At 38.2% G+C, this 26,174-nt stretch overlaps 1 protein-coding gene across 7 annotated transcripts in view; it reads right to left on the minus strand.

Annotated features, from left to right (window-relative positions):
- Positions 1 to 26,174, minus strand: part of SAMD3 (sterile alpha motif domain containing 3) — a 76,056-nt gene that overhangs the window by 3,166 nt on the left and 46,716 nt on the right. For all 7 annotated transcript variants that reach the window (XM_054061489.1, XM_054061487.1, XM_054061483.1 and 4 more), the window contains 5 exons: positions 18,571 to 18,756; positions 18,178 to 18,262; positions 11,179 to 11,343; positions 1,422 to 1,625; positions 942 to 1,113 (listed from right to left, as the gene is read on the minus strand). In XM_054061489.1, the coding sequence (XP_053917464.1) occupies positions 942 to 1,113; positions 1,422 to 1,625; positions 11,179 to 11,343; positions 18,178 to 18,262; positions 18,571 to 18,756 (812 nt within the window). The remainder of the gene's footprint in view (positions 1 to 941; positions 1,114 to 1,421; positions 1,626 to 11,178; positions 11,344 to 18,177; positions 18,263 to 18,570; positions 18,757 to 26,174) is intronic.

Consider the following 26,174-nt stretch of genomic DNA (forward strand, 5'->3'; position numbering starts at 1 on the left):
AAGGAAGAACTCCCCAGTATTTTAATCTACTATGTTTAATTCTTTAAGAAATGACCTGGTAATAAAAGGAGTGAAACCACTACAGGAAACACATGTTGCCTTTTATTTGACATCCTGGCATTATGCCTTTTTGATAAAAAATGGCAGTCAAAGGAGCCCTTCTCACAGAGCCAAGCTCAGGCATAGGCATCTACAGCTGAAGTTTGGGAAGAATAAAGATTGTCCGTAACTCCTTTAATGTTTTGCCCCTGCAGAACCACACTCCCAGGCTTCTCAGACTGAAAGAAGTTGAATGGCAACAGGTGCTTGCTCCCTTGCAGCACATGAGCCAAACACGCTGAGGTACCTGAACCTCTTCGCATGACTGGGGATCTGCTCACTTACGGGTATCAGTCTGTGCATTTATTCCTGCAAAGTGTTTCTGCAGAGACAAGGTACTTGAAACACAGGCAGTGGTAACTATTTTTTCTGTTATTTCACGGGGATGAGGACTTCAACGATAGGAACAGTACCACTCCTTCTAAAGGAAATGGTCTTTTTTTATGGGACTATTTCTAAACTGAAAAATTTGGTCTCTGGATGTATTTTTAGAAATCAATAACAACTCTTTTACGTATCTAGAAATACATAATTCTTCTCAACTTATTTGAAGGCAGTTACTAACTTTATCAAACCTGCAATCTTGTATTGAATAGAAAAAACAAGTTTCAATACCTGACTGACTTAATTTCTTAGTAATTTATTAGCTTTTATTCTTAATGCTTCTTACTATCACTATATAATATATAGTGACTATATCACTATTTTTAATATATATTTTTCAAGCAACTGTGGCCTTTTAAAATGTTTTTGCGGAAAAATTAGAGCTAGTTTATTTAGACAAGTAAGAACAATTAGCGACAACAAAACTCTAAATCAGAGCATAGAAGATTTATACTGACATTTCAGAATGTCTTCCTCTGTGTGCTGCTTCAGATTTTCTTGAAGCATAATGTTAATAGGATTATGCCTCACGACATACAAAGATAATATGTTTTCCGAATAAATCTCCAAAATCTCAGCTGTTTTCTTATAAATGTCTGTGTGTGTGAGAAGCTGGAACTCCCTAAAAAGCTAAAAGAAAAAGAAAAAAATGGTATTATTGCAATCCTCAAACCCAAAACTGAAAGCAGGAAGACAGGATAAGACTAGCTCAGTAACATAAGATTATAAACTGAAGGATACGGTTCCATTTCTTTTCGAAGCAGAGAAAAAATACATCAAGTAACACCAAAATACTTCAAATAACCCAGAATACAAAAAAACATGAGTTAGATTAAAGAGAGTGGCATTGATGGGAGCATCCAGTAAAATGCACACCTATGGTTGTTTCACGTATATAACATAGAATTCAATGTCATTATTAAAAATAGTTCTATTACCTGATAAGGGCATCTTAAGAAAGGAAATAGTCTAAGAATGTCCTTTAAAGGTGCCTTATCACTGATCATCTTCCTCCGTATTTCCATTGTCACATTCATTCTATTATCCACTTCTTTCCAGTTCCTCTGAGTTTTCATATATTCTTGCTTAAGCCACTTAATGTGTACATCTATTGCACTGCCTTCAAGATGAATAGGTTCTTCCTGTCAAGAAATGGAGGACAGAATTGTAACAAATCCGCTGTCCTTGATATCAGATGCGGTTTGTGTGATTTGAGTGTAGTTGAGCTCAACAGGAAGTTACTGTAATGTAGTTTCGGTACCAGTTCTATGAACTCACCTTCATATTCTAACAGTTATATTAAGAGCTTTTTTCATACAGTACTAAAGCTATCAGTCAATCCTCCCAAGCTGAAACCACATGTTTGAGGATATTAATGAAATTCCTCTGCCTGCATCTGTTTTGGTGGTTTACTGGAAATTAGTAGGCAGTTCTAATGATGACTCAGTGGTTAGTAATATTATCTCTATATTGCCAAGAGAAATATTATTTTCTTCATACTTGTACGGGTCCTAAAAGCAGGGCAACTAACTTCATGTTTCTGCATCTGAAGTGTTAGCCCCTAAAGGGTCCAGCTGAACTAAGAAAACTCTTAATGGAAAGCATTGTTTGAGTAGCTTGACTGTTAGTGTTTTTTTGTCAAAAAGTTATTTTGTACTTGAAGATACAATTAACAATCTTTCTCAAAATTATTATTATTGTCCCTGTGGTAATTCCAATCCCAGTAATTACTGATGTGACTATCCAAAACTGTACACCTGTGGCAGAAGTCTGGGGCTGTATAGTTTTTGTCAGAGATTGCAGTGAATTTGTCCGTTGAAACAAGCTCTGATGACCCACTGATACGTTATTGGTACAATTACCACTCTCAGGCTGCATTTGCACTGCTTTCCCATGAGTATTGTCACTGATGCCACTGTCAACTATGTCAGTGGTGGTCTGTAGGTAAATGCCAGAGGGAGATGAAACATTTCATTCTGTTTGCCAGAACATTTAAGACATAGACCTGCAAAAGATGTATCATCCAAAACTTCTCTGTATGTGCAAGTAAACTTCCCAGTGTAATTAACATCTTATTGTAAATTGTGCATATGGTATTCCAGGAATGGTTGCACAAGGTACACAATTAAAAAACTGTCTCCTTCCTAGTTTATTGAAATCTATGGATTTCAGTAGCCCTCGGAATCACAGAAGAAAATCGGCTTTGCATGCAGTTACTTACTGTGACACACACAGGTACTCCCTTGGTAGGATGACGTATCAGCACAGCCTGTACTCTTTCTAATAGAGGAATTTACTCTTAATTGCATTACAGAAGTAATGTTTGTTTGTGACCAGCTTAAGTATACATTCCTGTCCTCTTCATCACTGTACAGGAACAGAGGTGGTGTTTCAGGTGACCTAGTCCAATACCCTCCTCTATCTGGCTGAGCAGGGTGCTGGGAAAAAATACAAAGTAAAGATGACTGGGTAGTGGTACTTCCCCAGAGTCCTGTCAAGACTCCACTGAACTGAGTTTATGTATTAGTAACCTTCAGCAGATTTTTTTTCCTCCATTACTTCTCTCAGTCACTTTTCCAACTCTTATAAAATCTTACCTTCCACAACCTCCTGTGTTCAGTTCAGCAGTTTAATTATGCACTGGCAGAATAAATGCCTTCTTTTATTTGTTTTCTACTGCTGCTTCTGCCTTCTATTGTATTGGATTCAATATCTAGTCACCATCTTCTTCCCACTGCAGTTTTATAGATATGTCATATTCTGTCCTCAACCACCTCTTTTCCAGCCAAGACAGTGCAAAGCTATTTAATCATTCCACATATAAAAGCTGGTCCATACTTTCAATTATTCTTGTTATTGTCTTTGCATGTTTTCTAATTTCACCACAACCTTTATGAAATGGGCACATTAAAGCTTCAAATAGTAGTTTAGATGCTAGGGCACCAAAGGTGCATACAGTGGAATAATGTGCTCCCTTTTGTTTCTTTTTTAAATAATTCTGAGATTTCAATGTACTTTTTTTGGACTGCTGCTTGTGCCATATTTTCTTTGGCATAATACAAAACTATCATTTGGGAGTGGTGATATTAAGCTCAGAGCCCATCACTGTAAATGCTATTAGGACTGAGTTTTCTCCTTCTGCCTTATTTTTCATCTGTCGCTATCAAATTTTATCTACTGGTTTTTTGCCCTGTCACTCATTAGCATGCGGTCCTTCTCAATTCTTCAGTCAGTCTTTGTCTTTAGTACCTTTAATAGCATCACCAAATGTGGTCGGGCAACTATTCTCCTTTTTCCACTTCATTTAGAAATATATTGAACTCCCTAAACTTAAGCATTAGTAATCTTTTCCACAGTAAAAACTATTTCTGCCTAGCCTTCTTTATTCTGTCTTTTAACTGTTTATCCATGCAAGGACCTTTCTGCTTATTCTCTCAGATTATATCCTCGACGAGTCTTTGATAGGCATGTGGTGAAATCTCTTCTGAAGTTAAACTATATCAGCTGGATTTCCCATATCCTCCGGGTTGTTGAATACTTCAAAGAACTAATGAATTTTTTTTTTAAGAGTTCCTTATGTTTACAGGAACTTCATTGATTCCTTCCCAAGGCATTCATCTTTTGGTTCTGTATTAGAGTTCTTGCAAATCTGGCCAGTAAAGACATCGGGTTTCTTGGTCAATATGTTCCCTAGCTCTCTCCTGAAACTCTAGAAACTGGCATCAAATTAGCTACTTCCAATTTTCTAGTATCATGTTTCATGAGAGAAGTTGCATATCACAAGTTAGAAATGGCCTATTTTATCCTTGGACACATCTGAAAATTTTGCACAAATATCATCTGGTCCTGAGAATGTGTTACTGCTCACTGTAGTGTATTATTCTGTGACCTTTTTACTGACGGTGATCTGAGATGGATGCCCTGACATTGCCTGACATTGCATTATGTTCAATGAAGAACAGTCCCCGTAATGTGATTGCCTGAACTACTCATCTTAAAAGCCTTGTAAACCCTGTTTTTTGTAGTATGGCTTTATATTCTGCAAGCACTCCTTCGTCTGAAAAGTGCACCTTGAGCAGTCCTGTCCCTTCGCAGCGCCAGGCTTTCTGCTTCTCATCTTTTTAATAAAACCTTCGTAATTGGTGCAGGAAAGGCAGAAAACCATAAAACCAATTTTGTGTAAATTTCCAGTGGATTGCTCACAGTGATCAGAGTCCTGTTTTGCTGCTAGCATGTGTCATCTCTGCAGTCTCCCTGCATCAGGTGCAGCATTTTCTTCTATCTAATTGATATTGGTTACTGACTGTGAAAACCATTCCTGTATTCACACATCCCCAAGTGAGCCGTTCAGCTGTTCCATTTAACTTGCACTAAGTTGGATGAACTGTCTCTTGCTATGGTGTGACCACTGCACAAAAAGAAGCATAGGTCCATTTTTGTCAGTCTCAAGATGCTGGTGCTTTCTCACACATGCACACATGCAAAATGTTGTCTGGGGTTTTCTGACTACACTTACGGTTTTCACTCTGAGCAAGAGCTATCTTGATGTCTCTTGACTGCAAACAGCTCTCTTACTACTGGCTTCTCCTGAGGGTCTGTTTCCAGGCCTCCTGCCTGAAGAGCAACAGCTTCTTCAGCTACTTGATATGGAGCACAGTGGCTCATTTCCAGAGGGACCATCACCTTCACTGCCTTGACTTACAGAGGCAGGAAAGCAAAACAAACTCAGCCTAGTGTGCTGTAGCCTCAGACAAACTGTCTGGGCTGTTCAGAAACAAATGAGAAGAACAAGTTATGACCTTTACTCCAGCTTATCTCCATACCCTTTGTCAAGGCAAACACCGCTGGAGTTGATGGACTTTCCAGCTCTGTCCTTGAAAGCTAGTTTAGCTAATGACGTTACTAATTAGCTAAATGATACCATTTGACATTTTGGTAAGCATCAATAGCAAGCTACGAACAGAAATACAGCAGTGGTATAAGGAAAAATTGCTGTCATACTTGTCTACTAAAAGAAAAACGTGATGGGAGACCAAACTTCATTGTGTAAATCATCCATTATATATGAGTAATGCAAGCTGAAGTCTGTGTTAGAACTTGTTTTCTTGTAGTGTTCAGCCTATTGAGACCAATTTCCATCAGTTATCTTTTCACCTTTTTAAGCTGCTCTTTTAGGCTGAAGAAAGTTATCGGTAGTTCTGAACCTTAAGCTTTTTAAGACAGCTTTTTAAAACTAGTAGTCTGTAATGGATATACATACCCAGCCATAAAACACATCTTAAAATGTCAGTCAAATTACAGAGCTCCAGATATATACAGTCTGTGGAGCACCATTCAAATACCATTTAATGACAGTTTTCTACTGACCTCAGTAGTCATTGCTGTTTCAGACATCACTTTTTGGTTATTAAGTGCAGTGGAAATATACCAAATAAAGTTTATGTACCTTGAGGATGGGCGATGGTAAGTATGAAGTAAAACACTTGGGGTGCTTTAAAACTACACTGCTTGCAATCAAATGAAAAGCAAATGCTGAGTTCTACAGTTGGCATTAGCAACCAAAGTTGCTATGATTTTGAGGACTCCTTGACTATATACAGGGGCTTTAGTACAGCACGAGGTCTGTGTCATCTATATCTAATCACTTCATTTCAATTTGTCTCTGGACAATTTCATTCCTACTGGGGAACAAAACTGATATACTGTAGTATGTAGTGCTATGTAAATATAGATAGATAATGTATAATAAATGTAGATAGATAATCGGGAGGATAGATTTACTGCATCATTGTATATTCCTAATTGCAACTGATTTAATGCAAGTGGTGCATGTTTATGGACCAAAACAAAGAGTATGATGCTTGCATACTCACACTAGGAGTATGGTGGGGCCCTTGTTTGGGATAATATTTTTCATTAACTGGATTTTGTAACTGCTTCAGGATGAGAAAAAGCTTTCACAAATGAGCATAATCTGAATTTTGTGTCCTGATTTTTGAGTACTGAAAAATTATATTTCTGTTTTGTCTGTAATACTTACAGGCACAAGGCATCATAAAAACACAGTGTACAGAAGAGTTTTTAGTACCACTATTGTAAAGAACAGCCCTTTTTCTGTGGAGACTTTCAGGTTCATCATAATGACGTTTAGTATGGTGAACACCAGGGCATTTTATGTCAGGAGGAATGCTTAAGCCAGTTTATGATCATTAGACAGTGAAGATTTGCTCAAAACCAGCCTTGAACCCCAGACTGATCAGGAAGAAGTCTGAATCTGAAAGGCAGCCAGTAAGCCGGACGCAGCTCAACACCCATCTTCTTGCCCCAGAGGGTAGGAGAGAACTGAGAAGGCATTGCAACCATGACACTTCTCATGTCCAAACACTGAACACAGGAACAGATGAAACAGTACGGGCAGACTGTTTTCATGCAAAATGAGCATACAACCTACTGCAGGATCCATGCTGACTTGTACTTAAATGAAATGTTTAATTAAAGCAGTCTCTACTTTAATTACACATAATCACCCTTTTGAACAAGGCAGACACTTTCAGAGCTAGACTCGCATACTGCCAACTGCAAACTTGGAAAGCCACAAAAGTCAGTTTATTTCTCATCACTACTGCTTTCTGATTTTCTGAAAATGCTTTTCCAAACACACAGCATAAGCAAAATGGGTGTTATTTCATACTTTATGTTAACTTACAAAACAATAGAGACACTGAATGACATAAATAAGAAGGTGAAGTATAAGATGTACACCAGGAATTTCTGTTTAAACCTTTTGCTTAGACTGTAAAAGCATTTTAAAATATTAACTAAGCAACACCATACACATAAAAGTTCTAGTGGAAAAAACACATTACAACAGTACACACATTGAAGGATGATTCGTATATGCACACTCACGTTCCGTGCAGACATTCAAGTACTTGATTTGGAGATACTTAATCTTAGAGGAAAAGGAACTATCACATCTGCTCCATCTGTGTACAGCATTTACATATGCGCATATTGCATGTGCAATCACATTGCATTCACAGTGCACATATTCATCTATACAGTATACAGATGGCACCTAGTGCTGTACTTTCTGACAGTGCCCCTCAACCACAAGGCTCAGCCAAGAGAGTTTCTGCATCCTCTGCACAAGCTGTTCATCCTTTGAGAATTTTACAGACGTTTGGTTGATTTGGTTTCCTTTTTCCCTTGCTAATGCCATTTTTTTTCCTCATTCCTTCCCTTTTCTCCAGCCATTGCCTCCAAAATCCTATTCTCTTCACATTCCTTGAAATCTTATTTCAAGTTTCTGACTCCTGCAGTGGCACGACCTCATTGACAAACATGATGTTAATTATCATCACAAAGAAAAGCATATCCCTAGGAAATGTCTAACTTACCTAATTTACCTATTTTGAGGTAAAACAAACGCTAATGCCCAGGATAGACATCACTCAATCCTGATTCCTTATTTCATCAAAAAAGACAATTTCCAGATCATGATGACCATAAAGCCAGTGAGGTAAACTGTGAAGCACCCAGAAGTAGAAACTTTCCCAACATCATTTTTCTCCTGACAATGAGCCCTAAGACCATCCCCAGAGGCCTCAAGCAGACTCTCAGATTTAGTATCAGGCTGACTCTGGCAAAAGGTTGTGCAGGCTGAAGAAGGATAAAGGCAAAAGACAACACAGATCATCTGCTTCACCTCATTAATGGGTTTACTTCTTTCAACAATTAGCTCCCTCATGCTGGCTGGTTCAGAGACTGTGTTCTATATCTGCCCTAAACCAGGTACTTTGTGCAGGTTGAGCCTTCCAGGCCTCATCATTAAATCTGGCTCTGAGCACCAAGTTGATCTTAATGTGGATTTCGGCAAAACTCAGGAGGCCCATCACATAGCTTTTTCAGCGAGTCACCTCCAGCATGGGGTTCTGTGCTTTCTTACCCCCACTGTACAGCCCTGGGTGCTGCACTTGCTCAGGGCCTTTCCTGTGATGCTAGCCAGTCTAAAATATGCATACTCTTCAACATTGCTTAAGTATAATGCTCTGTAACGAGCAACACAACAGCAGATGTTTGAAAGAAACTGGAGGAGAAAACCAGATGCCGCATCTGGAAGCAATCCTTTGCCTGGGAGTCCAAGTAACACTTGTGTGTTTGGAGGAGGAGTGCCTGCTGGCAGGTAACAGGGCTTGGACAGACCAAGGGGAAGGCATCATTGGTGGCTCTGAGCACATCCCAAAACCTCCTAAGAAGCTTGTGCTGGCAAGCAACTGTTTTTTCACATGATGAAATAGAAAGAGTAGACAGGGATGTTATTAGTAGTAATAGCTTTATTACTCTTTTTATATCAAAGCAAACGACAGGTATACCAGTGAGGCATTTCCTATTAGTAAATAAGCTTTTTATTGGTTTCATACCATTAACAATCCAAGAGTATACTGACACAAAGCACATTTGACAGAGTTATATCTTACAGCTATTCAGAAACTAAAGCTCAATATAGAAGTCAGCTGTGTGGCTGGTAAGTAGGTCATCTGTGGGAACCAGATGTGCTCTTTCATCTGCGCTGCTTGCCAGTTGGCTTTGACTTGTAATGCCCTAAATGTCCCGCCCTGCCTATCTGAGTGAGAATGTGACACAAAGGGGCTAGGAATCCTTGGCTGATTAGTCGCCAAAGATGTCCTTAACCTGGAAGTAATTTCCTGTCCTTTTGCCTTAATTAATCCTGATGTGTTGGCTTCCAGCCTGCACAAGACTGACCTGTTCTTCTAGACTTGGGAAAAATGATGAAGGCAAGAGGATCTGGCCAGTGATAATTTGAGTATCATTTGGTTTTGCCTGTGGTATTGGCTTCTAGACCAAATATTTACTTTTTGAGGCTAAAACCCTGTTCAGAAGTTTAAATTTACCACAAATAAGTTAATGCCAATGATTAGCAGAAAGGTGCACTTATGTGTATTCTTAAATATGCAAAATGAAAAATGCCATGCTGTATTTGTTTAAAACAATATTAAATAAACATCTTCTTCAGCTGTACGTATTTGTAGTGACATAATTTAGCATCTCAGAGCCAGATGCCTGCTTTCACTGTAGAAACACACTTGAAACCAGGAAAGTCATGATACCCTCAGTTTTGTGATACTCATTCTTAGGACTTAATAGGCTCTACAAGTGTTAATTTTTGAATTTTTTTTTATTTTATTTATACATATTTTCAGGATACGAGAAAAAAAGATAAAAAGAAAAGTTGTTCAGGAATACTTAGCATCCTCCTGCCTCCTGCCAGTTTAACCCTTATTTGCTGGCAACATTAAGGCTAGCAGAAAATTCTTAGGACTTTAGAAGGGCTGGAAGATACTTCCTTCTTCCAAAGCAAATGAGGAATGACCAGTGACGGTCTTGGACATTGCAATTAAAAAAGAGTAGTAATTCCTAGTTTATATCACACAGCACAGTGCAGTTACATCTTCTCTATAGAAAAATACAGTTGAGTATGCAATCCCTACAGGACTATTGCAAAGACCTTCTCAGCTAGCTGATGTGACAAAAATGACCCACATTTGCCTTTTGAAGCATTAGTGGATAAAGGATGGCTAAGTCTTAATGTATGCACAAACCCAAGAGCCTATCATTTCTCCTTTACTGCACGCAAGACTGTTATACTCTTTTGCACCCAAATTAAAGGTTGCTTACTCCATAAATTTTGCAAACCTTTCAAAAAGAAGGAAGTGTTTATTCCTTCACAGATTAAACAAAAGTGAATAAACAGACACTACTTTTACTGAAACTTCTAAAACCAAAACCAAACCCGAAAACAGAAAACCAAACCAAAAATGTATATCTGCTTTTTGGGTAGAAAACTACAGCTACCTTCAAAGGTAAGGGTGATGTATGCAGAAATGCACCTAGTAAACCACCCTTGCTTTTCTAAAGGCATGTGTCTGGCAAACAGCAGGATAGATGTATGCAAACTGATGTCAAATATCTGCTGACATGTCTTCTTTATCACTTGCTTACAACTGATTATCTTTTACCACATTTTAATTACAGCACTGAAGGAAGTGTGAGGAGCGTTGGTAAAGCATAACTGGAACCTTAACATATTTATGAAAGTGCATAAAATAATTAGTATACTTCAAACACCTACGGGACAGTGACAGCTCTTCAGTTCTCTAACTAGAAGGAAATACACCAACTGCATGTGTACACTCATAAGTATCCCTATGTATGTAACACATCAACACAAACAGGTTTTATATAACAAAGTACAATATGACAGTAGGATATGGCCATTTGCTACCACTTATATATCATTTCCCATTCTTATTTATACAGAGGTTTCAGCTCTTAGACATAAATCTCTACTGCTTTTCGCTCTAACTGGAGGTATAGAACCTAAAGCAGAACGGGAATATTGCACTTAAAAATAAGACAGAATTTTATGTCCAACTGGCAACAACTCTAAACAACAACAAATGTGCAAGGCATCCAGTATCAGGTACAGCTCCACTGTTGCTACTTAGCACTCCAGAAAGGAAAAAAAAAATCAAGGGTCTGGCCATAGAACAAACTGTATACAAAATCAGTTTCAATAGGATGACATTATTTGATTCACCTCTTCACTGGCTGGTGAACTTGCCATCAGCAAAGAAGCTGACACATAACTAGGTTAAGCATCAAAAATCTTACCTCTGCTTGCACCTTGACATCTTCAGGTTTGTTTTCAGCAGATAATTTCCTGGTCTGCCCTCGTCTGTGGCCAAACTTGCATTTGTTCCTCAGGACTTGCTCATCATCTTCAATGGGTCTCCGAACATATTTGAAACGATCTTTAAGGGCCCGTTTCCATAGCAACTGCAGGGGAGGGGGAAAATCTTTCGTTATCAGTGTCTCTAAAGAATTTGCCCCATTCCTATAGCAGGTCACTTTGTTTCACCTAACTCTATTTTATAAAATTTTTTTGCCACTAAGCAGAAAAAGACTTGTAGAATAGCATCACTTACTGCTGGCTTCAGGACTGAAGAAGTCACAAGAACCTGTGGTGTATGACTATGGCCACCGAAGAGTAGGGCTACTGGCACTGGCATGGTTTATTAAGGATGACAGTAATTGAACCTAAGATTTAGATTTATCCAACATAACCAGAGCTGTTAGTGAAACCACAGTTAGCTTTCTTTTTCTCAGCTTTTACTTTGGGATACTACATCCATGACATCAGGTCATGAAACTACACAGAGAAACAGCTCACTGATGCCACAGAAAACAAAGGTTTGTAGTGTTTTTTTTAGTGGATTGGTTTTCCCTTGCCTCTGACAGCATCTGACTGGTTGTGCAGTTGTCTGATTACTGTATCTCACACAAAAGAGCTGGAAAGACATGGTGGGGTGCCCGCTTTTGCAAGAAGCCTACAATTACACTCCATCAAGTGTATTATTAAACTGAACTCAAAACTGCTGAATTAAGAGAATCATTTAAGTAGGTCCTAGCATTTGTAAGACTCCTCAAGGCACGCAAATTGCAGCTTAAGACAGTTCTGCACTAGAAGTGGGTGCAGTCACTGTTTAATGGAGCCACTCATCACTCCTTGGCAGCCGAACTTCCTCACGCATCCTTACAGACAGCTGGTCATCTGCAGTTTCTGGCTGGGTGTCTTGTGGCAGGAGTCAGCAGTGCTAAGTACCAGCATGTGGGGAAGCAATTACTAAGCCAAGGCTGCTAAACATATCTGCAGGCAAACCCTGCAGTTGTGAATATTGAAAATGTTTATTCAGATACTCAAAAGCAACTGCTTACTTCAGTTATTGAGGGGGTTTCAACAGCCAGAGGGAATAAAAATTAATCAGAAAAGTGACTGTAAATGACAGGATGTGGCAAGAAATATTCAAATAGCCGTTAACTCACTTTCTAAAATTGATGCCAATACTATACTTAATACTCAAGACTGTACTCACTAAAACGTACTGAAACACAATACAGACAGAAGAGCGATTACCCCAAATTTCTTACAGAAATGATGTCCTTTATTAGTCAAGGTTATACGACTTTAAGGGTTAACTTGGTGTAAACTAGAATTCAGTAGAAGTAGACTATGTAGTACAGTACCTTTCTTTGCAGAGAGTCTGACACACCTGCCTTCCTCACCCACGGGATACAGATGGGAGAGTCTCTTAAAAGACAGCAGTGAAGGCAATGTGACCCTGCCTTTCTCCAGCGGAAAGTACTGTTCCCACCTCCCTAGGCTACAGCTGACTTACAGGCCCTCAATCCTAAAAGCAAGACCTCCATTAAAGGTGAAAAATGAAGGCAGAAGTGCTACAAGAACACAGCCCATGTAGCACCTACCTGAGCTCTTCTTGGGCAAACCTACGCCAGCCAGGGCAGGTCTGCCTTTTCTGGGAGACACTTTCTGCCACCCACCTACAGGCTCTTAAAGAAGTACCCTCTCACCAACAGTCATACGTGAGCATCCAAGAACTCATCTCCAAACTCATTTCCGTTTCTAGTGTGCAAGCTTCAAACTTAGGATTCTGCCAGAACAGGAGTCACGTAGTCACCAATCTAAATGTTAACAATTAGAGTGCAACTACCCACCCAGTTTTCTCACAAGGTATATTTAGAGCCTCAGTCTGAGTATTCCACCTCAGCACTGGTTTCCAAAGCAGGTGACTGCATGCCTTGGCCACTTGCTTTCCACCTGAACCATTAAGGTTCCTGCACATGCTTACAAATCTGGCCCTATGCATTTGCATTTTGATGCAAATACTCCAGAATTATATGCTTAGCAAAATTTAGCTGGGACTTGGTTATTTTAAGGCTGTTAAGAAACAACCAAACAAAAATATCTTAGTTTAACACTTCTCTGAATTGTTCAACAGATGTTAAAATATTTTAAAACATGATCATCCCAGAATACATTACCAGCTGACAATTTCAATACTCCCTTAGTAGAATCTTTTACTGTTTCTTTCTTTTGAAAACCTTCATTTGGCTAGGAGACATTTTCACCTGTCCTTTCACCTATATAGAGCTTTAAATATCCCTCAAAGTTGAAAATATTCAGCTGTTTCACCCTCTTTCTTCAGATAAATTAATAGTTTTAACTAGGTCTGTTTCTGTAGTAGGATTCTCACAAGCTTATCCACGTCCCTTCTCACAAATTTATTTATTGAATGAGACCACAAGTGCATACTTTTATGTGCTTTCCCTAGTGGGTAATACGTCTTCTAAAAAGAATGCTTTCAGGACTATTTTTGAGCTGTCAATTTTATGTTCTATTAATTTCTCCCCCCCCACCCTGCCAAAAAAAAAAGCCCAAACCACTCCAGCAAGGTTTACAATGCTTGTAAAGCAGCAGAAGGATTAGTCTGTGTCTATCTGACATAGGAGGGAAAGGATTACATGCAGATTAAAAGCAGTAATTTACTAATGAATAATCGTTTTCTGTGCAACGGTTATATAAGTCAGGCACATGAGCACTGGGATCCCTGGGTCCAGCGCATTATAGCACTGCTCAGCAGCCCCATGCTCAGGAGAGCAGCTTATGCAAAGCTCATTGGCAAGTGGTTAGGATGAGAGAAGCGTCTCTTTTCCTTCCTCATGTACGGTTGTCTTGAAATCAAACAATTTTCAACTCTTAGCTGAAATTAAGTAAGGGCAGTGACTCTTTCCCAATGGTTGGCTGTAATCCTTGTAAAATGGAAAACCACAAATAGAATAGTATCTTCCAAGTGGTCAAAACACAGTCATGCTGATTTTCTTTTGACTTCTATGGCAACTATGGCCTTGGCTTTTTCTATGTAAACTATTTGCCTGCGACTACTTACAAATGTTATATTGGTTACATTATAAATCAGAAATCTAATAATCAATTTCATCATTCGACTGAGGAGATTAATTTTTAAAATGTTCTATGTGTTACTTTCGGATAACATTGTTTAAGTAGACAAAAACATCATAGGAAAAATTCCTTATGTAAACACCTTAAATCACTTCTTTCTAAAAGCCAATCTTGGAACAGGGTAGGGAAATTAATTTAATTCCTAGTGCTCCACAGATCTCTTAAATGAGTTCTGCTTTTACTATAGTTTTATTATTATTGTTTAGATTTCAGATAATTATTTCTTAATTCCTGCTTTTACAGTGACCTAGTAAATAACCTTATTTTTAGATTAATAATATACAAGTGTATTATTTGTAACATTTTTAAACGTATTCATTTAGGATCACTATAATCATTCAGACTGTGTTCCACTAGATATCCTTTTCAACATGCACAGAAGCATAATTTTCTCTACTGCGAAATTAAACAGGAAAACTTTTAATCAGGAAAATAGAATTATGGATAATCTACTAATAAATTTTGAAACATTAAACCTTTAATGACCTCTTATTGCAGCAGTATGAGATTGAAAATATTAGACTACACTTCTAAATAATGCACACATTGTTTGAATTACGTGTTTAAATAGTTTGGAATTGTGCATAAGAAGTGTTCAGTACTTTGGAAAAACAAGTCAAATAAAAACATGGAATGTTCAAAGCTTTGCAAGTAATTTTTTTCTTATTATGCAAATACTGATGTGAATTTATGTGTTCTTAGATTTGTTTTTTTGTTTTTCCTCAGCAGATTTTTCCCAAGTTTCCAAGCCATTTAATTTCCATGAAAATGTTGCAAAAATAGATGAGCCTTCCCTTTTCTCTGCCAGAACGCCCCCTGGGTTGCCCCTGCCCACCCACGACATGCAGAGGGGTGTGTAATGGATGTGGAAGAACCCAGAACAGTTTCCATTGCATCCTTCCAGCATCCAAGATGCATCCATTTCTGGTCATGGGCTCCAAACCATAAGACTCATGAGTTAAAAATAAAGTCACACCACTGCCAGACCCTCTCAGGGCATCTCATTAAGAACTACTGCAGCATTCCGCAGACCCCAGCAGACACTGTGACTGCTCCTCCATCCCAAAGTGTAAGAAATTTCTTTCCTTTTAAGCATGAATTTAGCGTTTAACTGAATCCAGGAACCAAGACACAGCACAGCAATAAATAAAGAGCAATACATTAACGTCATTACCAATAAAATGGGATAAAGCATTTTTAGCAGCAGAAAGGAAAACACTCAATGACAGAAGTGAGCTCCAGCACACCAGGGGGAACACAAGATGTAGTACTCCAAAATACATTCAGCTATTTTGTTTTTTCAAAATGCACGCAACTCTTTCTTTTTTCCTGTAACTTTGACAAGAAATTAGAAGTCTGAATACTTGAAAACATGTTTGTTGGTATTCTAAATAAACTGAGGTGACTGTTGGTATACCTGTCCTGGAAACTAGTATTCTGAGAGGCCTGCCAAGCTGAATTGCCATGCTTAGCATGTCTCTTTCTTCAGCCTCACAACACACTGAAAGAAGGGCATCATCTCTCAGACACAAACATCTGTGCACAACTGATCACCCAAGCCTCCCTTTAAGTCAAGTCCACAGAAAGAAACAAGAACTTTGATATTCCTCTCTTCCCGATGTGAACACCAAAACCACATTATATGAATTGCATCTTCAGAAGTTTATATATATGCATTATTTAATAACTGATGTAATTAATATTTTTTCTTGAAATACTACCCTCATGATAGTTTTCCTTTTCTAGATAGATTTAGGCATAAGTCCCCAAATAAAGAGCTTTCTGTTTTACCTCTGAGCTGTTATTATTGGTAGTTTTCTTCAACATTTTCAAATGTACTATTCAAAAACTGTAATAATAACTGTCCAGTTATTATAGATAAGCGAGTTGAAGGTATTCAAAACTTTTCAGTCAGTAAAATTTTATGTCTTACAAGACCTGTGATTCAATACTCTAATCAGGAACAGCAAGCAGCAATTCTTATAGTCCCATGCTAGCCTGAGGCAATTTCAAAAGGAAAGCCTGCAAAAGCTTCATTTTTTTGAGCTGTTGTATACACCTTTTCTGAGAAAAGATGAAAGAATGACTGTTAGCAAATTTTTTTTTGTTGTACATTTGTTTCTTAAAGGTATATGGATTCAGTTTTACTGCAAGTCTCACTCTAAGTGGCTGTGCATATGTTGTAAGGTTTGTTTTAAGCTGTTACTGCTGTAGCACACAACTATCTTAGATCAAGAGAAAATAAGTATTTATAGCCTTTATGACTGTGAAGGAAGAACAGAATGTCTAACAGTAGGGTCAATAAAAATAGTAATTCATTCTCACACCCTCCTCCAAACTTAACTATACAGACATAACACCTTTAGTGCATTTTATCTTGCCTCAACCCGAGCAATGGAGAGGGGCTGGCTCAGAAGGATTAGAGTAGCAATACTGCAATTGCTTCCAGCTTCCTTGTTTACTTATGACGGTTTCTTCCAGATATGCTTTCTAGTAAGGCTGAGAGAAATATCAAAAGATAAAGAACAACTCTGAAGTCTCTGCCTCATCACATACCTTCTGCCAGCAACAATTCTGGGATTGATCTAGGAAGTACTAAGCCATTTCCAAAAGAATGGAGTTAGTTTCACTCAGTCTATGGTACTGCTGCAATTAAAGCCTTTTGAAAACCTAGCTTAAGAATCTGTTTAAAAACTGTTTCTAAACGTTAAAGGCTGTAAAAAGGTCTTTGGACCGGACCTGAATGTCATTCCAGCTTCCCTTCACAAAGGGAGACAGCTCCAGCTGTAGCATTACCCTGGACCCCAGCAGTGGACCCCCACTGGGATATTCAGAGAGGTATCTTAATGGAAAATAAGGGTAGACTGCTGCTCTCTGATCATTCTGCTCCCTCTCTCCTCTCAAAGATGTGTTTTGTTTCTTTAGTCCCTTTCCTCCTACAATGCTTAGGCTCAGACGAGAACTAGAATAGCCAACCACACATTTTTTTTTTTTATTCTCAAAATTATTTTGCTTTCTGCAGTAACTGAATACAAGATATATATTTAAATATGTTTAAAGCTAACAATCTCCACTGAGTCTCACAAACTTTTACAAGATGCTATAAAAGTATCACATGGCAAAGCAAAGATGCGAAGTCAAAAGGTGAACACAGTCCTCTGGGACCACAGATATGTATTCTGGGTCACAAGAGTGAAAAAATGTAGTTCAAACTTAAGTCATCCCCTTCCACTGCTTTCTGTAATATCCCTATTGAGATCCCAAACCATGTTTTAAAATACTTTTTTTATTTAATTAGGCCTAGATTCCCAACATACTTTAGCCATTAATATTACTGCATGCTGTAGATAGATATCTAATTCAGAAGAAATTATACTGCCTTGCAAGACAGTCACATTTTAGCCTTCATACAGCCAATTTTCTAAAGGCTTGGCTTCCTTGTTTTTAAAAACACAAGTAAGTCACATATACTTAAATTTATCCTTTGAGAGAAATCAATCCAGAAACCAACCATACCCAATGTGCAACCAGGGACTTCACGTACAGCTCTGCATGATTTACATGTGGCTTTGAGGAATGGCTATAACTGGATTAACCTTCAATTAACATAATGACATAAGAATGTGATTTATCAAACATGTCAAAGTGAAGCCTACAGCTCTGTACAGAGGCAATATATAAAAAATCTGTACTGATTTCCTCTGGGCTGGGTTATTCTCTTATGACTGATTATGTGAAAAAAAAAACCCAACCTACATTTTTCAAGACAGAGTTCTCTTTAAAATACTTACAAAGCCATTCCCATCTTCATTAAGGAATGGGTATGCCTGCAGCAAAGCATTGACAACAATGTTATATTGCTGACTGTTCGGATACCTGTGTGAACAAGACAGAGATGTACAAGAAATACTTGGTATTCTAGACAGTATTAGACACTGTCTGGCATCCATACTGATACAGATTAAACTGGCTATTTCCAAGACTATCAATTCCCCTCCAAATAATAAAAGGGACAGCTTTAAGGCTGAATGAAGTCTTCCTGTTGGCTGCAATGGGTTTCAGGCCTTTAGCCTCCTCTCCTTAAGCAGGCATATTAAAGAGAATGGCTTTACATTAATCTGAAAATTTACTTCTGCAGCCTATTGGTGATGCCCCCAAAAATAAATCTAACAACTTTTACTCACAGTGATCCTTCTAGGTATTTTGTCATGTCTGCCTGTAAAAATTCAATAATCCTTATTCTCATACTGTGATCAGGGCATTTTTTTTCTGCCAATATGCACTTGACATCGTAAGGGAAGTCTGGCAAAGTGTAAGAACTTGTCCACTGCAGTTTCTTGTATCTTGCAAAAAATGATTTCAGATTTTTTCTGTAAGAGAAAATATTATGTCATTACGATCATGTCCTTCTATGGGAATGCAAGCAAGAAAAAGAATAATACACGCAAAAATTCATCACAAGGGAAAGCTACTGCTATAGAAATTTGAGTCTTGCTTTCTTGATTTCTACGGAAAGAATACCCACAAAAGCTGCAATTAAAAATTACAGGGCTAAAACTAGTTGTCAATTGTAAATGTTTTAATCAGCAGATGCTAGAAGGTGGTCACTAACTGAAAGCAAAAGGCAGAGTGGAGGAAGTCATTGGGGACTTGCTACTGTTGCAAAATGTCATAATTTATAGTGTACTTCTTAACAGTTCTGTTAACTTAGTCATGGAAGTAAACTGAACAGCTTAATTGCATAAAATAGTATACATATTATTAGCCAAGACTGTCCTCACAAAGGGTAAAGCAGCAAAGGGATGAAGGCAGTTATCAGCACAAAGGTTGGAAACAAAGCAGACACAGCCTCTATGTACCACAGCTTCCCTTCCAAGACTACCATCAGCACTTTTTACAGATTTCATTTCCCAACTGAGCTGAGCCTGAGGCAGGATATTATCACTGGCTACCCAAGTGCTTCTCACCCCCAGAGGGACTGTTAAACCTTAATTCTGAAGGAAGGCAGGGAAAAGCAGAAATAAACTGAGCTGGAAGTCAGTCAGGAGACACCTGTAGGTAGAGAGGTTCTGGCAGTCCTACACAGTTTCCCAGCCACAGTAGTCCAGAATCAGTAAAGAGAGGGGCCAAAGATACTCAAAGAGAACTGTTATGTATGTGGTGTCACTGCAATTTATGTTTGCTTTAATTTGAATTGCTCTCTGCAATTTGGAAACAACTATCAGACTTTCAAAAGAGTTTTTGAACTAGAATGCTATTATACATGACAAATGTAGAACACCTATATCTGAATTAATTGTCTGCGCTCTCTTTACGTTCACTGAGGACATACACCACTGAAGAATGACAGAAAATCAGAAGACATCTACAATCGAACAAGATGTTCTCCCATTTCTTTGTCTCCAGTTAATTATGAAGGAAATTAAGGAAGTTACCACAGTTGTTGAAATCTGTTCTGTGTATGTCTTGAGTTAGGAACCCCAATTTGGTAGGTAAAAGCTCCTACTCAAAGACATGTGGCTGAACTAGTCATGCTCCGGTGTCACTGCCAAACTGCACTAGCTTTTGGGTCTGTAAAAGTTATGGAGGGAGATAATACTAGACTTCAGTCCCATCAACAGACACAAGTTTTGACTCCCAAAGGTCTCTACTGTAGCCTATAAACAACAGCTAGGTATATAAATAACAGTGGTGAAGAATTCTAGTAACGTCTTCGTTGGGAGGTTTTGCTCCTCCCTCCTTCGAGTAGGGATGCAAAAACCCTTCATGACAACATATATTTTTAGGCTGGCAAAATCACTTGCAATATCAATGGATAAGCATTTGCAACAGGTTACTTTATACCACTTTGAAATAGTATATCTAGGAGAAAGACTATTTGGGGTACTAGTTATAGACTCACTACCTTCTTGGGTAGGTTAGCTTAAAATTCTCATTACCATGTTGACCTGGTTATGCCACCACACCATCTTGGTATCTCTTCATGTAGGTTGGTAGCTTGTAGGCTAGTAAAAGCTCTACAGCTATGATATAACTTTACTACCCCAGCAATACTGCAAATTGTGATGGAGCGCTGAAAAAAATAGTAATTTGAGTACTGTAATCTGATCCCCATAGACATATTAACATGAGTAGCAGTACTCACAGAACGATTGTTTCCCCATGTCAAATGCACAGAATGGCCAGGGCTGCTGTCTCTCCAAGCCCAAGAGATTTTTAAGGGCCACAGATCATAACATAGATATAATGAATTTCTATTAGTACTTTGTAGTTCCAAAAGAAGGAAAAGCTGTGTGAGAAGTGACAATATATCCACATAGACACATCCATGTCCTTTTTTGGTGGTAAATTAATACACAAATGGGAAAATAAAACCCAACCCAGATCCTGAAATCCCTGTACTATGCAAATAAAGTGCAGATGTTCAATGTAGCATCAACGAGTAGTCTGTAACTTCAAATCCTGTACTTGCACCAACTTTATTGATGAATATGATGTAGCAGCAGGCTGCAAGTTACTACATAATATTTTCAACATGCTATCATTTAAACTAGCTCAAAAATGTACAAAAGTTTAAAACATGGAGTAATTTGTAGAGGAACAGTACTGATATTTCTGTCATTGCTAATAACAGTGACGCTGAATTGCCATTTTGAAAAGTGGATTAGTTTAGAAGGTTCAGGTCAGGCAAACCAAACTGTACTCATTTCCCTGAAGAATATAACATTTTCTTGGTGTTGGGATGGCCATAAGCCATGAAGGCATGGCAACTCTCCCCTCCACTAGTCCTTTCACCTTTGCCAGTACAACAAAAACACTCCGAAATCCAATTCTCTACAGCCTTACTCAACACAGAAACTACTTCCTTGCTGCCCAAACAAGACCCAAAAATTCTTTTAGTCTACACGGTGCAATAGACTAAATATTTTACTAGCTTTTACTGAAATCATCGCTGTTATGTGGTCAAGTTAAATATGTACAGTAATATTTTACAAAGAAATACAGGTTTGTTTGAGAAGAGACATGACTCTACAGTAAACTTTATCCCCAGAAAGGCTCACACACAAACTTGTGTGTTTTAACTGACAGAACAGTTCAGTTAAAATGTGTGTGGAACAGCATTATAGACAGAGAAGTAGGTAAAAACAAATATATCTTTTTCTAACCCTCCCTTTCTAGTCTTCTAGCTACTTTAAGATACAGGCATAAGATCAAGATCCAAAAGTACAATTTCCTGCATCTTTTCTTTTCTCTCAGTTCTTAAGACATTTGATGCTACAGGTAAATCAATCCAAGGGCTAGTTGCTGCAAAAGGTCAGTCTCCTTGTCTCCCCTCTGTCATGTCTCTAGCCCTTTCTTATTGGTACTGGAAGGCCTCTAACCCTACAGCAAGTTACTTCAAGGAGCTAGAGTGATGAAATTCTTCATTTCACTTCTTCGTTTAGTTTTCTCACTGTTCAGGTCCCCCAAATGTCTCCTGATGAGGTGAAACAAATACCAGATGAAGCAAGACTGTTTCTTTACATTAAACTGCAATATGGAACTGCATACTAAGAAGCATATCCTCAGCAAGGACACAACTTATCACAGAGCTTTTAACAACTCAGCTTTTGTAGATGACCGCTTTACTTACTGTGCTAAGGTCACAGCACTTTTCACACAGTTATCTCTTTCTTTGGCTCCATTACAGCCTTACACTGCTCATGCATAGCATGTTTACTGAGACACAAAATCATAAATTAACATCATTTTGGGAGGAGCTATTTGTCTCCTTCAGCTGTAAAAAAAAGAACCCGAACCACAAAATTAAACAACCAAACAAACAACCCCATAACCCTCACCTATCTGAATAATAAAATTTCTCAGATCCCTAGTCCCAGGGAATATCTTGTTTTACTGCCAGAAAGACAAAGATTTTACACACTTGCGGCATCACCCAGATCATTCAATGAAAGCTTTAGACTGCACTGGTGTGAAGAGTGGTGAGTGAACGCAGCATCTCCAAGCTCAATGTCCTGTGCAGTCTCACATGGAAAGACTCAATTTGCTGTAACAAGTTAGTAAAAACAATCCTATCATCAGCAGAGCTCAATCAAGACAGCTGTGCAAAGTGCAATAAATACCTAGAAACAGGCTGAAATACTAGATCATAAGATTTTGTCATTTTTAAGCTTCTGAGCATACTGGCAAGAAGGATCAGTTTCCTGTATCTGTTTAATTAATTTAGGAAAAAAGTGAACTAAAGACCAACTGAGCACATGCATAAACAAGTCACGTGCCACATGCTTTTCTTACTGTCTACTTTACCAAAGTCCATGAATCTATGGTACCCATTGCTACATCTTGTATCAGCTCAGGTCCCTGTAACTCACAAAACATCACAGTTGAACAGAACCTTGCTGACATCAGTCGGTTGCTGTGTTCAGTGTGCCCAGATAAACTCAGCACATGGGCAGAACCTCAATAGATTCTTATTTTTCACAAGTGAAAGTCTAGCCTTTCACGTGTCTATACAAAATGTCAGCAAGAGACTTCTGTTTGAAGATTTGTAGGCTGTAAAAAATCCACATCTATCAAACCAAGGAAGAAATAGAAGTGAAAAGAAAACCTGGAACTTGCAGATGTGAAGGAATAAAAAGTCTATGGATGTATAAAATATTCCTTTTCCTTAACACACATATAATATGCTTTCAACTGTATGACAATATTCGAGTTCATAAAGGTTGTTTCAGTCAAAAGGAAGAAACGATGACAGATGATTTCATATCAAAAGAAATTCTTTTCCCCCTCTCAACAGTAGGACAAAATAGGGCTTTTTTTCCCTATTCGAGTTTCTGAGATCTGTGCCTGAAAGATTCGCTTGCCTTTCCCTTCACATGCTTCATTGTTGTTTCCTACTTTCCAGCACAAATGCACAATTTCCCAGTTATTCCCTAGAGGCTGGAATTTGCAGTCTACCTAGTGCTTGATGATGGTTTTTACTTTTTCAGTTCCAAACAAATGTAGGGGCAGGAATCCTTTAGACTAAACAAAAAGTTACCTGCCGCAGCATTATCTTCAGCAAGGTGAGAACGTGAGAGCGGACAGATGCACTGTAGCTGCCCATTTCCCAGAGCACCTACAGTTTCAGCTTTCCCTGGGCTACCCTTGCTGTAGAAAACATCAGGTTCAGTGGAAGCCCAAATTTACAGACAAAATTAATCAGCTTTAAAGAAAGTTTGAGATGTAAACACAAGCTTCTTCTAGAGGAAGTCAAGATTTTTTGACAGTTTCCATTCTGAGGACCTCCATCACATAAGTGAAGGCTCTGCACTTTTGTCTCTTGCAAGGGCAGCAGCTGTAGTTGATGGGGGAGAGAGTGCCCCTTGGGGAATCTGACTGACAGAACTGCCAGCTAAATCAGGCCATTTAAAAGAAACAGGCTTTATTTGCATGCACCCGTGTAAGATGTGTTACACTGTACCCAAAGAATTTTATGTATTTGGAGAGGTTTTTGTTATGGCTGTTTTTACGACTTTTCTAGACCTTAAAAAAGCAATGCATTTAGAATTTCCTGCAAGTTATTTGTAAGACTTTGCTTATTTGTGGTGTGGAAGAAAGGAAATCTAACAGTTTTTTTTTTCCCTGTAAACTTTTGCGGAAGGCACATAGCCCGACCTTGAAAGGGCTTGCAGCAGGCAAGCTGCCTTCAATAAGCAGGCAGGTTAGCATGGTTATTTTGCAGACAGGAGCCAAGTTTATTTTAAAATAAATATTCCAATTAATTGCCCTTGGTATCAGCCCAAATTTATGTGGGCACCAGCGCCAATACACTGTCAATGCTGGAATGGCTTTATTGGTATATGAACACTTAGCAGGCCTAGGTTTAGTTGAACACTGACTACATCTTCCGAATTTGCAGCAAAGAGAGAGGTTCGAGACTGTCAAGAAGATCTGTTATCCTGCTTGTGCACATAAGCCTGCAATGAGAAATTTGCCTCAAGGTGTTCACACAGTAAATTTGTTACACAACACTAAGAGCTACAGAACACATTTTTATAGAAAGAATAAATGTACAAATAAACCTTCACCAGACTGATGGAAAACAGCTGTACTGTCATATTGGAAAGAGTGAGAAAGGGATATGTTAGGGATGCCATTTGATAAACAAACACTTTGAGGAAAGGCAGACAGGATGTATAAACCAACCAATAAAAGTCTGTTTTTTCACAGCAGTGTCAGTTATTTGCAAGTAATGACAGCCTCTGTCTTAGCAACAAGATAAACACCAGGCTGCTAGAAGCTATCAAACTGCTGGTACTGTGATACAGAAAAGCAGGTATAGGAGAAATATATTTATTGAATCATCCTCTGCGGCTACCTTGTCTTCACAGGAAAGCACTGCTTTAAGATTAACCTTTTTGGGAGACTATCTGTTTTTACATCCGTCGTTGCTAGGAAAATGTTATTCCAGAGAGGTAGCCCACAAACGTCATCTGGTTATACATATGCCCTATTTCAATACATGAAAAATAAAATTCCACAATTGCTTTATCCACTTACTCATTATTTTTGTGTTTAAACAATCTTCTTTGATATTTTTGTAAAATTTAATAATACAGAAGAGTATATTTAACAGAGTTGTTAGGATAGTCATACACAGGAAAGACACAGAGAATCTTTGAGCCAATTCATCAATTCACCAGTGCTAATAATCCCCCCCCTTTTTTTTTTTTCCCAAAAAAGCTCTACTTTTTCAGATGGAATAAATGAGATGACAAGATGCTATGAGCATGACCCTAGCCAGATATCAACCATTTGAACAGTACATTTAAACCAAATCCCCTAAATCATACTAACCCCTGACTCTAGAAGTTCTTATATGAACTGCTTTGCCACCAAATAAGTGAAGTGGGAACCCTCACTAAAGACAGGTGGGAGTTGTCATTGTTCATAGCTGCTTTTCTAAATCCGGCCTAGCTGGTGAGAAATGGATACCTACTCTCCATATTAAAAATAAAACAGTCCAGAGTGTTTTATTTGCAGAACCACCTCCCTATATTACTAGTTTCCCTTTCCCCATTAGATAAGATGAGAGACTTGGAAGGGAGAAACACACCCACAGAATACAAACACTCCAAATTTAAAGCAATGGAAAAAAATACATCTCTTGATCTAACAGAAATTTCAGATTAACATTACACCAAAATATACAAAATAGCCACCATTAATCCAATGTAAAAAAACACAGGATATAAATCCATAGACTGGAACTTGAGTGAAAAACAAACAAATAAACAAACACACTCAGCTTTCAAATTAAGTGTATTAGCACACTAGACAGAGGTATTACTTTTATACTCCAGGCTAAGAATTTATCATTGTATAAGAGTCAAAGTGACTTTTTTCTGTGTCCATAATCAGATTTCTGAAACAAATATATTGTTCAACCCTTCACAACTTGCTTGTGGCCAGCATAATCCCCTCAAACATATAAAACATTAAGATTTTTCACTGGTTGTTGAAAATGCAGTGAGTAGTGTAGGGAAGGCAGGCAGGAAAAAAAACAAAATATCAAACCTGAACTATAGAATATCGCATTTATCAGTGTGAGTGAAGTCACAGACATATCTAAACAACAATATTCAACTCCAAAAATAGTATATGGCTAGTGGTGAAACTAGTGTAGCAGTTAATGGATGCAAGGACTGTTCAGTTCTGTCCTTAATCAGTTAAAATAGCTGTTTTGGAGAAAGACATTTGCCAGCTTCTCATCTCACTGTTAAAGAGAAGAACTTGTAAAATTTAC

This window comes from Cuculus canorus, chromosome 3 (genome assembly GCF_017976375.1).
Source record: "Cuculus canorus isolate bCucCan1 chromosome 3, bCucCan1.pri, whole genome shotgun sequence".
Classification (NCBI taxonomy): domain Eukaryota; kingdom Metazoa; phylum Chordata; class Aves; order Cuculiformes; family Cuculidae; genus Cuculus; species Cuculus canorus.